The 15,646-nt window shown below is 39.1% G+C and overlaps 1 protein-coding gene across 1 annotated transcript; it reads right to left on the bottom strand.

The window, feature by feature from the left end:
- Positions 1–322: 322 nt before the first annotated feature.
- Positions 323–14,663, bottom strand: glis3 (GLIS family zinc finger 3). The gene is made up of 9 exons (XM_085281238.1): positions 14,297–14,663; positions 13,493–13,670; positions 12,266–13,412; positions 5,275–5,436; positions 5,063–5,173; positions 3,579–3,720; positions 3,308–3,386; positions 1,451–1,608; positions 323–824 (listed from the first exon to the last, which is right to left on the bottom strand). The coding sequence occupies exons 1-9, from the start codon at positions 14,661–14,663 to the stop codon at positions 703–705; spliced, it is 2,466 nt and encodes an 821-aa protein (XP_085137364.1). The 3' UTR covers positions 323–702.
- Between the last annotated feature and the right edge of the window lie 983 nt (positions 14,664–15,646).

The following is a 15,646-nucleotide window of genomic DNA, read 5'->3' as shown; positions in this document are numbered from 1 at the left end:
GAAGGTGTTAGTGTTTGATACACACCAAAGAATCTTCTGAAGTGATCCACATGGTTTATCACAAATAGTAAGGTCATCATTTTCACAAATTCTGGCACACAGGCTCATTTACCAGTTGTGGGTTCCACAATGTCATTTTCTTGCTGTGTGGACACAAACTGTAGTAAGGAAAAAGCTTAATAAAAAATATTTAAAAACATTTAAAATCATTGTTCACTCACAGCTCAAACAACAGCTCATGAACATCATAGTCAAAGGCATTCTTGCTACGTAGTTACACAGCCATGATTCTAAGAAAAAACCTTAATAAACGGTTCCTTGCATACTTTGATCGCAGTGTTCAATATTATGCAAAATGCCAACATAAACTACTCAAAGTGCTCACTACTTGTTGCACACAAGTGAGGAAATAACCTAAATTACTCTAAACATAAAAATCTTCGAGGCACAGACATTAATTTACATTGATTACTGAGAATAGGAGCCTAGGTGTTGAGTCAGACAGTACGGTACATTTACAGGAATTTAGTCGCAGTTGGGTGTAAGAGTCAATTCCTCAATTTTGACTTAACTAGGGGAGCTGTTTTATGATCCAATGTTCTTTTGTAAAAGAAGCTTCCTCCAGGTTCCAGTGTCACGTATGTCTTCTTCTCATTAAACACAGAGCGGTTCAAAAGGAAAGGAACCCACACGTGAGCCAGATCATCCCTCTGTATAGATGCAGGAGATGTGACTTGTGTCCTGGTCCATCACACTGAAGAAATCCCCTCCATGTAATTCTTGATTAGCAGCTAAAGTTTCTGCTTGATAGTGGACACCAAATCCTGCACACACACACACACACACGGAAATATAAAAATACATGCATTTATGTAGAGGTTATTTAAAGATTTGCTTGATTCACATTGTTAGGATGATTACGAGCTGAAGAGAGGCCGTCATTAAAGGTATGAATGTGCATACGGTCATAAGCAAATATTCCATTAGAGAACAAGCCACATCACCCTTTCATTCTTACTATGACAAAGAGCACAATTTAAGAATGTAGTTTTTAGATACTATAATGCTATAATCCAATAGAAAAGCAGCATTAAACCTAAAAAACAGTTTCTGAACACCTTGTAAACAACACCGTCGTTGTTAAGACTGGGAGGGGGGGAGAGGTAAGGTGATATCTATTTAAAGGTACACAAAGTGAAGCTGCCTGATTATGTCTAACTAGAAAAATCACCAGCCACCTGCTACACATCATAAAAATAAAGATAAACTGCACGATTATTGTGCATGTGAGAAAATCCATTTAAACAGACTGTCAAACCGCCCACACATTTGCTAATAGGCTCTTCACATTCTCAGAAAAAACAACAACAACAAAAAAAAACCTCCCTTCGGGCGTAACTGCGTTTACATGAGTATTTTGACAAACTTGAAGAATAATGTGATTTCAAACCTGGGCTGCGATTTGCCATGTCAGGAGGCTGGCTAACCTGCTTCAAATCACAGCTGTTCTGCAGGGATGTCCCACAGGGAGGATGCGGGAGGCAGGTGGAAGAACAAGGTCTGCACTGGTCCCCAGGGAAGAGCTGGCAAGGGGAAGGATCAACAAACCTGAAATATTTCACAGTAAAATGAATACTCTTGTTTGTAGAATTAAGATCATTTTATATAAATTAGCTTAGCTTAGCTTTTTATTTTTTATTTTTTATTTTTTTATATATTGCTTGTATTTTACAAACCACTTAAAAGAATGGAGAACATCTCCTGCTGTCATCTCAAACTCAATCTTTGCTACATTCATGTAATGAATGAAGAATTACAGCTTTCACTTCATATGTGGCACGACTTCCCATGCAGCTGGCTTCACCTTTTTCTCTTTTTAATTCTCTGCCTAACATAACTTTTGTTCGCCAGTGAAGACACGTGCGCTCTTTATTTTCTGCTCTGAATGGAAAAGCATGTGCAATGCTGCTAATCTCAGGTTTTTAAGTTACAGAGTTCATGCAGATTCATTCGCTGTGATTGGTAGTTCGTCTAAGCATAACATATGTACTCTGTCGGTACCTAATGATGTATTACACCATGCCATCTACACACTGCAATCTGTGCAGCACAAGCTCATTCATGCTATTATCAACCATCACAGTGTAAGCAAAACAGTCTGCCTGCTTTACTCCAGGCAACGTGCATTTTCTTTTAATCTTCATATATTACTTTCTACCAGTCAGAAATAGTCATCAACATTACTTTTATAAATATACAGGGTTTTTTGTAATTGCAGAAAGAGTACATTTAAATATCATCCAAGGCCCACTGCAGTCTACTCCTCTGCTTTTATTTGGGCCAAGTAACACATTAGCATGTCTGCTTGTGTCTATCAAGTTTATCAAGTATAAACAGGCCAAAGCTTGCAGACAATCCACAGACTGAGTGGAAACTGAAAGGAAACACAGAAAAGTGTACAAAAATGGCAACCAGGATTTTACAATTGATTTAACGTCTAAAAGGTAATTACAGCACCCTCTCCTCCCATTCAACCTTAAATTGTATTTTTGGGGATTTTATGATTCACTTATTGAATTCCTCAGCTACTCTTGTCGGTGGCTATAGCATCCATTAATGCTAGCAGTTGAGACCAATGAGGCAAAGTAAGGTTTTCTTTCACATGCTGAATGTCCACACCGCGTCCTGCAGTGAATGCTTCGGCCTACCGCTGATATTAGGACAATAAATGCCAGCAAGGAGTCGTGAGCATCTGGCTGCTCGGGACGACAGAAATCCTTTATCACATGCATTGAAGTGTATAGATGAAGGGATGTTTTCCTATGGGTCCACAAGTAAAATGAGTTGCTGGTCATCCCCCCCCAAAAAAAAAAGAAAAAAAAGAAAAAAAAGAAAGAAGCCTCTCCTCTGCCATATGATCCACCCACACACCAAATAAAAAAAGAACGGCAACAACAAGAACAAAAAACAACTAGCCTTTGGACTCCTTCATCAGGGTGGTTTCTTTTAAACTTATTCTGATTATGAGCTTAGAGTCTTGAATCCATGACAACCAATGTTTAAGTCGACTGTTTCAGTTAATCAAGAGAGAGAAACAGAGAGAGAGAAAGGTTTGTGAAGAATTTAAATCAGTCATGGTTAGACTTCTAACTGTGCCAGTGGGAATACAAAATGAAAAGACGACACCAATACTGAAGCTAATGTGTTTTAATTTCACAGTATTAAATATAAAACATGAAAATGAAGCTATTCCTATAACAGTGAGATGATTATAATGACATTAAACAAAATCTAGATGGAGCAGTACCTATAATTATCTTGCAAGGAGGAGGAGATCAACAGACCCAGGTGAGGATTGCTGCAGGAGTCTTCTCCCTGTGGAGCAGCTGAGGAACAGGGATGACAGACACTTCAGGGCTGTCCACCACAGCCTAAATCTAATGGATAAACCTATTATGTGCACATGGTTGCAGGGACATATGCTTACTTTACACCCCCCCCCCCCCCTTTAATGCAAAGATAGAGATATATATATATATAACTTTGCATTAATGCAAAGAGCTACAGCTTACACATACCGGAGTATGACTCATGGGAGGCACCAGGCGATAGGCTCAAGTTGTTGTCTAGCTTTGCGAGAGGAGAGAGGCTTGGCTGCAGAGGGTGGATGGTTAAACAGTCTGTCAGGGTGTCCTGGGTCACATCAGCAGTGGATTTTATCTATACAAATAAAAAGTAAACACAAACAACATAAGGAGTGATGATAACAGTTCAGTATTGGCATTGTTGTAATAGTTAGTGTCTAGTTCTACAGCTATTAAACATTTATAATGAATAGTTTTGAAATGTTATGAAATAATGTGTGATGAGCTTTAGTTTTCTTTTTATGTGTGAGTAAAACACCTTCAAGTCTCTCATATTTGACATTATTTTCATGCCTGATGTGACAGGTCACATTGAGCACTTGTTATTTTTTGAATGTTTAAATGCTAACATGGAAAGTCAGTCATACAGAGTGAAGTTTAGCTATTATTTTCTATGAAAATAAACAAAAGCTATATTAAGGTTAATTCAAAGCATCTTCAGTGGGAATCCGGCCAAGATATGACGCATGCCAAACCATTCTGGACCTAGTTTCATCACTTCAGTATCTGAGAAAGCCCTTTTAATTGTACTTTGGACTCAAGCCCATTTACGGCCTTCATAAATTCACAAAGACGGAGAAAAAAAAGGCTATAAGATCCTCGTGAGTGTTGCTATATTGTATATGGCAAAGATTCTGCACGTGTCGTTAATCTCAAACAAATATAAAATCCAGCTGTTCTTGAAAATCACATGTACAACAAAGATTCGTTATTTAACTTCTAAATGAAAAAAGTTGAGAAGATGCAAGACTTTTATAAAGTGTCACCTTTTTTTAGTAACAACTTATCTTCTTTTGTCCGTATCTATGGTGACAGAAACTTTGAGTGCTAAAGAGCATCGCTCCCATTCGTGGCAAAATCCAAACTGCAACACTTGTGGGCTCTAAAGAGAAACTATATAATGGAGTGGCCTTAAGTGTAAAATAAAGGCTGCGAAATAGAACAAACTACAAAACTGCATGTAGCTTTTGTGCACATTATGCCAATGTTAACATAAGTATATTGCTAGTTATTTTTATTTAACAGCTTGCACACCTACATGTAAGTTAATAAAAGTCAAGTTGAAGTGAAGTACATTTTTCTGCGTACGTTTAAGTTGCAGAGTAAACAGAGTGGGATGGAAGGCACTTCACATTGAGTTAATTAAGATAAAAGAAAGCACAATGAAATGAAACGTGTAGCTCTCTCATTAACGTGGTCTCTTCTCTCTTCATAATTTAACAATTGAAAAAAAGTGTGGTAGTCCTCACTCACTGAGGTTCACATAAGGTCTTTTATTAATCCAGTTTAATTTTTCAGTCAGTGATCGGTACGTTGTTCACTCAGTGTGATGTTTCTGGGTATTAATACTCTGCATTGTAGGTAATGTATTGGCAAGAACAACTCTCTTTGCAGTGTTATGGAGACATGGTACTTGCCTTCTTTCGTAAGTGTCGTTCTTTTGTTGAGTGGGATTTCATATGTTTCCTCAAGGAGCTGGGATCAGTGTAACGCTTTGCACAGCCAGGCACCTGGCATGCATATGGCTTCTGCACAAGCACGTATAAACACACACGTAAGCCCGCGATGATGCAAATTACTGAAATACCATGCATAATTGTACATATGTTGTTGCTGGGTTGCCACTCACTGTGTCCAGGTGTGTACGCTGGTGCTTAGCTCTGTCACTCGAGTTGCTGAAAGCCTTGTGGCAGCCTGGGTGCTGACAAAGGTAAGGTTTTTCCCCCGTGTGGCTACGCAGGTGGATCTTTAGATTTTCGAGCCGAGAGAAAGCCTTGTTGCAACCTTCGAACTGAAAATACAGTAAAAGTGTTTTCACAGATTAGCAGCATTTTAAATAGCACTTTAAAAAAAAATAGTCCAATGTGTTGTTGAGTATGTGTTTGGCATATCAGTGTCTGACAAAAGGCAGCTGACCTAAGAGAGCGAAGAAATACTGAACAGAAAATTTACTGTCCATTATTTTTAGCTGACATTCAAGTAAGCCTTACTGTTCACTGCTAGTTTCATGGATGACTGGAGATGAGCTCTGAATCAGTAACACCTCAGAATGGACAAATACTTGGGGGAGACTGAGGTGATTTTACAGCAAGTTTGTTATGTAATCAGAATTAGAACTTGCTGTAGTGAACAGCAAGTTCAGTTTTTAATATCATGCAAGAACACTGTCATCTACGTACAAAGGTTGTAATCATTGTGTGGAATTGTACATATAAATCAAATGTTTTGAAAAATGGTCTTGAGTGTTTGGAAAGCGTTAGGATTTATTTTTGTTGGAAAAAAGGCACATACAACTACAGTCCACTGAAAAAGTATTTGATCCCTTTTTCATTTCTTAGTTTTTGCACATTTGTCACTCTTGAGTGTTTCAGATAATCAAACAAATTTTAATATTAGACAAATATAACCCAAGTGAATAAAAATGGTTTTAAATAATGATTTTGGTTATTAAGGGAAAAAAAACTATCCAAACCTACCTGGCCCTGTGTGAAAAAGTAACTGCCCCTCCCCTCCGAGTTAACTGCTTAACCACATTTTTTTGGGGGGAAAGCTGAGTATAGTGACCTTTTTCACATATATAGGACCTGGTAGCCCTGGATAGCTTTTTTCCTTAACAAAATAAATCATAAAAGCATGATTTATATAGCATTTTGTATTTACTCAGGTAATCTTTCCTAATATTAAGATAATCTGAAATATTTAGGTGTGACAAATTTGCAAAAGTACTAGAAATTAAGAGGAATAATTATATATAATTATATATAAAAATATAATTAATAATAATAACAGAATGGTAATCCATTCAACAAGCCCTCGCTCTCTATGCTCAACCTTGGGAAACAGTAAAAGCTCTTGAAAAGATCATTCTTTGTTAAAATAAACTTTTTTTTTTTTTTTTTTTAAATAAACCCTTCTCCTCTGAAGCTCTGCATCATAGTCCCCCCCCCCCCCCCGGTTTACATTTCTCACAAATACAAAATTTGAGGTAAATTAATACCTTTGATGCTGGTAGCAACACCAGCAGGGGTCAGTGTTTCTACACTCATACATCTATTGTTTTTGTTCTTGTGTGTTTTCAATCTTCTGCCTTGTATCACCTTGACAGCAGTTGGTTGCAACAAAAAAAAAAAAGAAAAAAGTAAAAGAAAAAAGTTGACTTTTTAGTAGACTTGATAGATTTACTGTAAATCTGATGACTAAAAATTAAAGAAATACACTGCAACAGCATCATACACATGACCTCCCACATGCTCAGTGGCTGGAGTTTCTGGAAAATACTAATGCCCTGGTAATTCCAACGAAGAAAACAACTACTTCTGCAGTATAATGTGACCACACTGACTTCATTGTGGAAATATGTGACTCATCAAAGCTTGTCTTTGGTAAGGCCAGGACCTTACTCTCCTTCTTCCTGCTCACAGGGGGGTTTGGAATGTCTTTAGTAAGCCTCATGGACAAAACACATAGACCATGTCTGATATTGTTATTTTTCCTCCAACACTGAATTCCTCACATACTGATACCTCTCAGTCATCACTGCCGAGGCTAAATTAATTGCTAATCTTTTTTCATCACGACTGCTAATTATTATCAACATCTATTCTCTAGAACACTAACGAGCACATACTGTTTGCAATTAACCTCACAACAACATATTTTTCACATCACAGTTTGCTAAATGTTTCCAGCAAAACTACTGTTCCAACTCGCTGTTATGCCGATCATTTTTTGCACGTTGCACGGAAGCTGGAAAACGCATTTGGTCCAGGCTGCCGAAGACCGGATACAAAGAATTCGTAATAATTTCTTCAGGCAAATTCACTGCATTAAAAACGTAACAAAACGGTACAATGGAACAACCAATCAAATGCTTTACATAACCTCTTTCAGTGCATGAGAATAATGGAGCACTCTTTCCAATTCTGATTGTTCCCTTACAAAGGGTTGCATTGGCAAAATAGACCAATCCTAAATACACGGTAAAGAAAAGAATTAACAAAATACCCCCAAACCAAATTGCCTCTAGAAAAAAAAACAGCACAGACAGAGATAAATAGTCTCTCAGAGCCACAGTGGACAGACAAGTGAGAACCAGCATGCAGCTGAATCCCTGCCAGGACTCCAGGACTATCTGAAGGGAAGGTAACTGTGTAACTCTCTTTCTTTCTGTCTGTCTCACGAAGCTCTCATAAAGCATAGGGGGCTTTTTAGTCTGTAACAAGGGACATTTGGCCTGAAAAGAAAGCAGTATGGCTCCTCAGTGTTGATGAGTGTTACAGCCAGCTTCTGACAGGCCCTGGCAGGTACTAATGCCCTGGCTGAACAATGACAGCTCCAGTCTGTGCCAGCAGACTCTGCCCGGTGCCCAGTGTTACTCTGAGGTCAATTCACTCTGGAACCCACTCTTCGCTGTTTCACAAGTGATATTTCTGCTCCTTTCTTGATCGTATTGACTACTATTGTTTTTTCTCTCTCTGCCGTCACTTACTTCTAAATTTCACATGGAATTTAACATTTTAAGTGAGACTCTGCAGCCTCTCAGAAAAACACAAACAAACAAAAATAATATGAATTATTGTGAAGTGATGACTGAGTTAGATCACTCTGAACTATTGTAAAAATGGCTCTTAAAATGTTGCCAGACCTGAAATCTCATCAGGCATGCCTTTAGTGGCATTGGCAAGTGATCAGGTTACAAGTGGCTCATGTAAGGACATTTAAAGTGAAGAAACTCCAATTTCATCATCATACATCGAAAAAAGACACTGGCTGATATTGAAGGAAAAGCAAGAAAAAGTAATTCTTTTTTTTACTTGATATACACTATTATCAATCTGTCATATTTCAAATTCTGATTAATGAAAATTAGGTAAGGTAAGTAAGATGGATATATTTTTTAAATTATTACGTTCAGAGTTGTGGTGATATTAGAAAACACTGCTTCCACAATGTACAAGCGACTCATACCAGAGAACGAGGCATGTCTCTACCACCTGAGGAGCCATGCAATCTGTGCAAACAGCACAGAATATATATAAAAAAACAAATAAATAAAACCCAGGCATACATTAACAAACTCATCAATCATCATTAAACAGACTGTCAGATATCAGGTGCAAGTCTGGGCCTGCCCTATCTTTACTGTGTAACAAGAGCTACCTCTTTGTTGTGGTGCGGGCTTGAACATTTCATAAACCTATAAAGCATTTTTTTTACCTGCCAGTAATTCCCTGAGAAAAGCAAGGCTCTACATCCTGGATGTCAGTTTCTCTAAATATAAATGTATCAGTTGCTCTCCTAACTTTTCTCACTTTGTTCTAATATCTAGCAAAAACCTTATTAATAACCTTTGAATTGTTTTCTGGTTAATGAATATGTTCATATAAGCAGAGAAAAAAAAGAATGAATTACAGCAATAATGTTTAGCCATGACCTTAAATAAAAATATCTTATTAAGGCACATGCGCAATACGTTTAAATGTGTTTTCTCCATATTCTTAGAATTATTCTGTTGCAGACGTCGTATCAGTTCTGCTTTTAGGAAGTAGGCTGTACCCACTGGATTGAATCATTATTGAATGATTACAGGGAATGCAAACCCATCCAATGATTGCAGCCCCATGGCAACAGACCTGGTTTCAACTAATAAGTGAGTATTTTGGATCAAAAGGTCGACAGCAGGCATGCACGCTGTTAAAAATTAACTTGATGAAAGCAGCGACATGAAGCATGTTTGGCCGGTGGTTTGTTAATTAATCAACTTACTTTGGTATTTTCACAGCGAGAGTGATGACAAAGCAAAGCAGATAATACAATTCAAACATTTTATTTTACCTGCCTGACTATAAGTAAAAGTGAAGAAGTGTTGATAGTATCAACCTTTTTATTACTTTGGTTTAAAATTTAATATTTCAACAATTACCAAACGTGTTGGGTCCAGACATTTAATGGTCCGAGGTAACATATTCTACTGATTTTAGTAGTTTGACATTTATGTCTTTTCATAAAACATCTCAACAAATAGTGGCTGAAGAGAGCCACATTATCCAGGCAATGAGTCCTCACTACTTCAGCGATCCCCTTGAACCAACCCTCATTTCTTTATATTTTGCCAGACTTTGTTGTAATTTTTTTTTAAAGTGGTCTTGAGTAATAGTTCTCCAGGCTTTCAAAGTTTTCTTTGGACATTAATTGCTTTTTTAAAAACTCATTTTCAGTTTTAATCCTTGTACCTGTTTCTTAAGCCACTTGACATCGATTTATGAATCATACAAGACTAAATAGCGACCTTACTCAAGGGATGAACAGGTTGTACTCAACAAAGAACAAATTTTAAATTGTATCTTTGTGAACTTCTTTACTAGCAGCCTGTCACAAAAACATGTAATTTGTTCCCATTTCTTTAGTAAAACTGAATAACTGAAAAAGATAAGTCCATGGAAAATGCCAAAAAATAAAATTGTATTTTTTTTCTGATGTGAAGGACAAAAGAAAAAGTTGCAAACTTAAAAAAAAAAGGCCAAACTCTAAAGCAGAACAGTATCTAAAAGTCACGTCCTTAAAAAACAGAAAAAATTTCCAGCAAAAACCGGGCATAGGACCTAAGAGAGCCATCTGGCCCTTCAGTTGGTCCATCTACTGTTCATTGAAGCCTGATCAGAAATTCTTAAGGAAGGGAGAAAAGGGTGAAGTATGCCAAATTACACAAGAACTGGCCTGAAAATCAGTAGCAACAAGTCTTGTGAAGAAATTGCTCCATACTTTAAATTAAATTATTTTCCTCACCAATATGAAAAATGTCAGGAGACAGGTACAACAGTTAGTGCCTATAGTCATCTGTCTCTGTTATGGTGTTGGTGATGGTCACAGTGTCAACACAAAAAATACTATCACCAAGTACCAGATTTTAATCCACCATGCAGTGCTATATGGAAAGGAACTGACTGCCAGTGGCTTCATATTCCAGCATGACTCTGATGGCAAACACACTGCCAGTTCAATGAATGCATGCCCAAACTATCAGTCATGGATTGGCCTCCACAGTGCCCGGAGCTCGACATTATTGAAGCACTTTGGGATCATTGTGAAAGTGAACAGAACAAAAAGTAAAACGCATTGAACGTCCTCCAAGAACTCTGTAGAACTATTACAAAGACTACTTAAATAAATCACATGAAAGCTGCCTAAGAGAGTTCAATCCATTATGAAGAATAAAGGTGAATAACAGCGATCATACCAAATATTGATTTTCAAGCTCATCAGAATTGTATAAACTGTCTTTTTGCCTCATGAACTAATTTTCCATGTATGTCTGAGCATGTTTAAATTAGTCACTGCGCCTGTTTCCAATTTTCCAAGCAAAATATAAAGAAATGCAGGGTGACTCAAGCTGTTTACTACAGGAAATTGTCCACTGAAAAGGCAACATAAAACTTGATATAACTAGACATATTGGCTATTGTTATTGATCATCAACCTTTTTCTCCTGTACTGCCAGGCATTAAAAATTTTAAAGTATCTTTAGACCTAACCTTATTATAATATTTTCAGAGGGTTTTGTGGTCTTATGAGGATGACTTGTAACTACCATTATCCCAACAGGCCAATTTAGAAGAAACTAGAAGATGTTATCACAAATTTTTGTATTACAATTTTTCTGTTAAAAGCTTATGAAAAGATAATATCTGCTTAATATTTACATGTTATCATTTAGCTCAAAGCACAGCCTGAATTGAAATCTCTGAGTGAATACAACAATGGCAAAGATGGTGGTAGAAGTATAATTTTTTACTGGTAAATGATGGCTGCCAAGTTTTGTGACTTACTTCTAGAAGGAATTTGGTGCAACAATGTGAATATGGACTCATAGACTTGTTTTTACATTGGATTTTGACTCTAGGATGGAAAAAAACAACCAGTAAATAGATTATTAAACCGCAACAGATCTAAGAGAATTACATCACTTATCTCGGAGACACAAATCTTCAATCAATAATCATGGATGGATAAAGTCTGTCTCACTAGCCAAACAGCTCCTGACTACAGGGCATCAACTTCCCCAGAACCACCGCCAAGTTTGTCAGATGGTGACCTGGCAAACTCCTGGCAGCTGACAGGCAGAGTCGCTACGAGAGGGCTGTGGTGCCATGCCAGATCTAAAGTTCTGTTCTGTGCCTCCTTTGTGCTGATATAATACGGATATAATGGAGTTAACTCCCATGTCAATTATCACAGAGCTGTGCTAATTATTCCATGGCTTAAGTTAGAAGAAGAGAGGGACCCTATATTTCTGATCTAAACACTGGCTATAAACTCAGAGCACATGAAGGAATTTGCTGGAAACTAGGCACGGTGGCTTTGAAGCAACAATCCGAACTGAAAGCAGCGAGCCTTGACATTCATTGTCTACTTGCTTTGACTGTATTTACTCAGTTTTTTTCACCAGTTGAGTAAAATAAATATTCATCTGATTAAAAGCAAGCTTTGCTATCTGCGTGTTGTTTCAAGTGAGATAGCGTGCAGCATTTTTGTTTTTTCAAAAGGCAATGAAAAAAAAAGTAAAATATTGAATTTAGTTGCATGAAAACTTGAATGAATATAGAAATGTCTGCAAGATATACCGAGCATTTGTTGGGTTTTTCTCCTGAATGGACCCTCATGTGGATAAGAAGCTTGTATCGTGCATTGAATGGCTTGAAGTTGCGTGGACAGGCTGCCCAGTAACATGTGAAATCCTCAGCCTTCCGCTGGTCCACATGCAGCTTTTCTATGTGCCTTACCAACTCCTCCTTTTGGTCATAAACTGCATTGCAGTCCAACCACCTGCAGCAGTGAGCCCCATACTCCTCCAGTTCTCCTTCTTCTTCCTCCAGCATTGGAATCTGGGGTAAAAAACTGACCCCGTGCCTGGGATGGACTGGGGGAATGGCACCCTTTGTGACAGGCTCCTGAGTAAGGGGCTTTTTTTTGCACTGATGTCTGGAGAGGTGAATGTGCTGGTGTGAGTAGTAGGGTGGTGGAGGCCCATGTGGAGGAGTGGATTCTGAGACAGGAGTCAACAGCGATGGGTCTAACTGTAGAGGTAGCAGCATTTTATTGGCGGCTGGGCTGCAGCTGTCTGAGGTCTTCTCCAGCACCCCTTCTTCATCTGGGAGGCACTGCTGTTCCACCACCATGTTAGCCATCTGGCTTTCCAGGCCCATTCCCTCCTCAAGCATCTGCATATTTCCACATGTCGACTGCGGGGCCAGAGCTTGTGAAGAGCCTGTCATGCTGTACAGATGGCTCTGTGGGATGCAGCGGCCTCTCACGCCCAGGAAGTGACCGTAACTCTCGGACTGAACAGGTGAGAGTGTGGGGTGGGAGGCTGGAGAGGTATAACCGTTGATATATGCTACAAGTGAGGTAGGTGATGTGCGTATAATGGAGTTAAAATCTATACCCATGACATCTGACAAAGGCGACATGGAGAGTGCTCTCTTCTTAGCGCGTGTCTGTCTGGGGCTTCCGGCCTCACCTGCAAAGAGGTATGAAGGCAAGGAGGCAGAAGTGCTTGTGCCACCGGATATGGTCGTGCCCGACATGGCTGTGCCAGGAGAAAGGCTGAGCTGCTCGCCGCCCTCGCTGGCTTGGGCAGAGCACTGAGGTAATCCCAGAGGAGGAAGCACACGGTAACCATATGGCCAGTCATGTCTGCCACTAAACATTGACTGTGTTTCAAACAGACTGAGGGTGGTGGATGCCAAGGATTCTCTGGACAGTAAGGACCTGAAAAAAACGGTTGTGATTCACTTGAGCAACACTCTTAACTCTTTTATCGGCACATAACATTTACTGATATCACTCACCTGGTGTCAGAGTAGGGAACCGGCACACTGTGAGACTGCAGAGGAGGGTGAGGCACTGCGGGTCCTGCAGTATATGGCTGGCCTTTGACAAGAGCCATGGGACTGCTGGTCACTGTTACATTAACAGCAGCTGCTTGACCAAATACATCCATGGTAGGCCCAGACAGAGAGCAATCTGCTGGACACAAGCCCAGAATTAAATAAGCAAAATATCCACAAGGGATATGCAAGCTAAGCAAAAACAAATGTTCACAAATCAGTTTAAAGCTTTGCAATAACATTACGCCACTGTCAGGAAAAGCCACTGAAAACAATAATTCAAACTGAAATACCGCACATTAAGTGGGCTGTTCTTTAACTAATATTATAGAGCAGATTATTTCCCTCACCAACCAGGACAGAGACACTATCTGCTCTGTTAATCACTAATGAGCTCTTCATCTGCTTGCACTTTTCTGTGGAAAACTGCACTTTTAGGCCCTGTGCTTGGTAAATTGTTAGTAAATATGAGAACAAGATGTCTAACAAAAGGAAAAAAAATACAGAAGATGTCAAGAATGCAGAGGAAAAGTACACCTTTGGCTCCAGGGAAGGGAAGAAGTTTGAAAACATTATTGCTATTGTTTTATTTTTTATTTTTTTATGGGATATGTGCACCCTGATTTCTCAGTTAAAATTGAGACAGATTGTGTGCTGAGCTGGGCTTTCAGAGTATTGCACTGTTTTAAAGCTAGAAAGTCTCATTTACATTTTCCTCACACAAGTGGGTTAGTTACAGTTGGGTAGACTTTTTTTTTTTTTTACCTTTAAAGCTGTCAGAGAGTCTTGTCTGTATGGCAGTTGCCCCTTTTGTGTTTATAGGATGTTGAGTAGGTGGTTGCTGGTGTGGGGATCTACTCGGCATGTTGAGATGTTTTCCATTGGTCAACACCTGTCTGCGAAGACTCAGGCTTGGCAGCATAACATGAGTTTCACCCTGTTCTTCAGAGGCAAAGGAATGAACCGTCCCTCTTTTCACTTTCTGCATTCTCCCAGAAGAGGAACTAAGGTTGCTCTGCTGAGAGGAAGATACAGGCATCCTGATGGACTGGGACTGGTGTCCTCTGATCACACTTAGCGATGGGGACACACTACAAGGTGACACCAGGAGCTGACACCCTTTCCCGCTCATGGCTATGACAGATTTCCCAAAAGTCTGGAGTGCAGAAGGAAGCTGATTCAAGTAGTTGTGTTTGCTTTATACAGAAACCGGTAAACCAAGGCTCACACCTAGGAAATAACCCAAGCACAACAAAACATAAAACATACTGTATGTGTGCAATAACATATCTAAATAAAGCATTTTAAAAGTAAACCAACAATGTATAGTCTGTGTACTTTGGCACAGAACCACTCAACCATAACTAGCTCTGTATATTTGTAATAAGATTACAATGTTTCCTCTTGAAAACCTAAAAGCATATTGATCATCAAGCAAAGCTATCCTAGAATTCAAATAAAAACATGATCAGTAAGTGTTAATGTATTCAGGAACATAAACAGGAACTTTCTTACACGTAACGTAAGCCTATAGTGTTTTCACTTTTCTATACTGAAAGCATCTACTCATCTAAGAAAGTGCTCAAACTGGTTAAAACTATGACCTCTGCAGTGAAGTTTTGGGTTCGCTATAATTCATGACGCATGAATTTACCTGCGGCTGCTGCTGTTGTTGTTGTCGCAAATACTTTCCCCTCAAGTTTCATGTCAGGATGAATGGCTCCTCCAGTCCTCCGCTGTGACTGTAATCCGGGTAACTACCGGGTGATCAACTGTCGCGTTTCTCTCGGTGTGCGCGGAGCAGGGCAGCGAACCCTCTGCGGAATCCGCGGCGTCCCAGCTCACTCCGTTTCCAGGAACTTTCCCGATTACTCTTTTGCCCTTGACACGGCATTATATCAGCGACGTCATTTCAGACTGAGTGCACCTTAAGAGTCAATAATTAAATTTTTTTTGTAGCCCTTAATGTGCTTGTGAGCGTGCACGCGAGGCAACGCGTTCAGGTGAGCGCACGCGCCACCGTGATAAATTTTTAACACATATTCTTTATCACATATATATTTAAATATGTACTTGTTACAGAAAAACTCTCAACTGTGTATTTATTTTTCTAAA

Source organism: Mchenga conophoros, linkage group LG7 (genome assembly GCF_057382185.1).
Source record: "Mchenga conophoros isolate Kocher_MC1m ecotype Shallow Benthic linkage group LG7, M_conophoros_male_GT1.1, whole genome shotgun sequence".
Taxonomy (NCBI): domain Eukaryota; kingdom Metazoa; phylum Chordata; class Actinopteri; order Cichliformes; family Cichlidae; genus Mchenga; species Mchenga conophoros.
Note: the sequence above shows the minus strand (reverse complement) of the source record. Positions and strands in the feature narration are given on the sequence as shown.

Excerpts from the sequence above, each read along its gene's own strand:
- glis3 (XM_085281238.1), bottom strand. The coding sequence starts at position 14,663 with ATGAGCGGGAAAGGGTGTCAGCTCCTGGTGTCACCTTGTAGTGTGTCC. Across the intron at positions 13,413-13,492 it reads GTTCCCTACTCTGACACCAG|GTCCTTACTGTCCAGAGAAT; the intron begins GTGAGTGATATC and ends CGTTTTTTTCAG. Across the intron at positions 3,387-3,578 it reads CTCCCATGAGTCATACTCCG|CTGCTCCACAGGGAGAAGAC; the intron begins GTATGTGTAAGC and ends CCTGTTCCTCAG.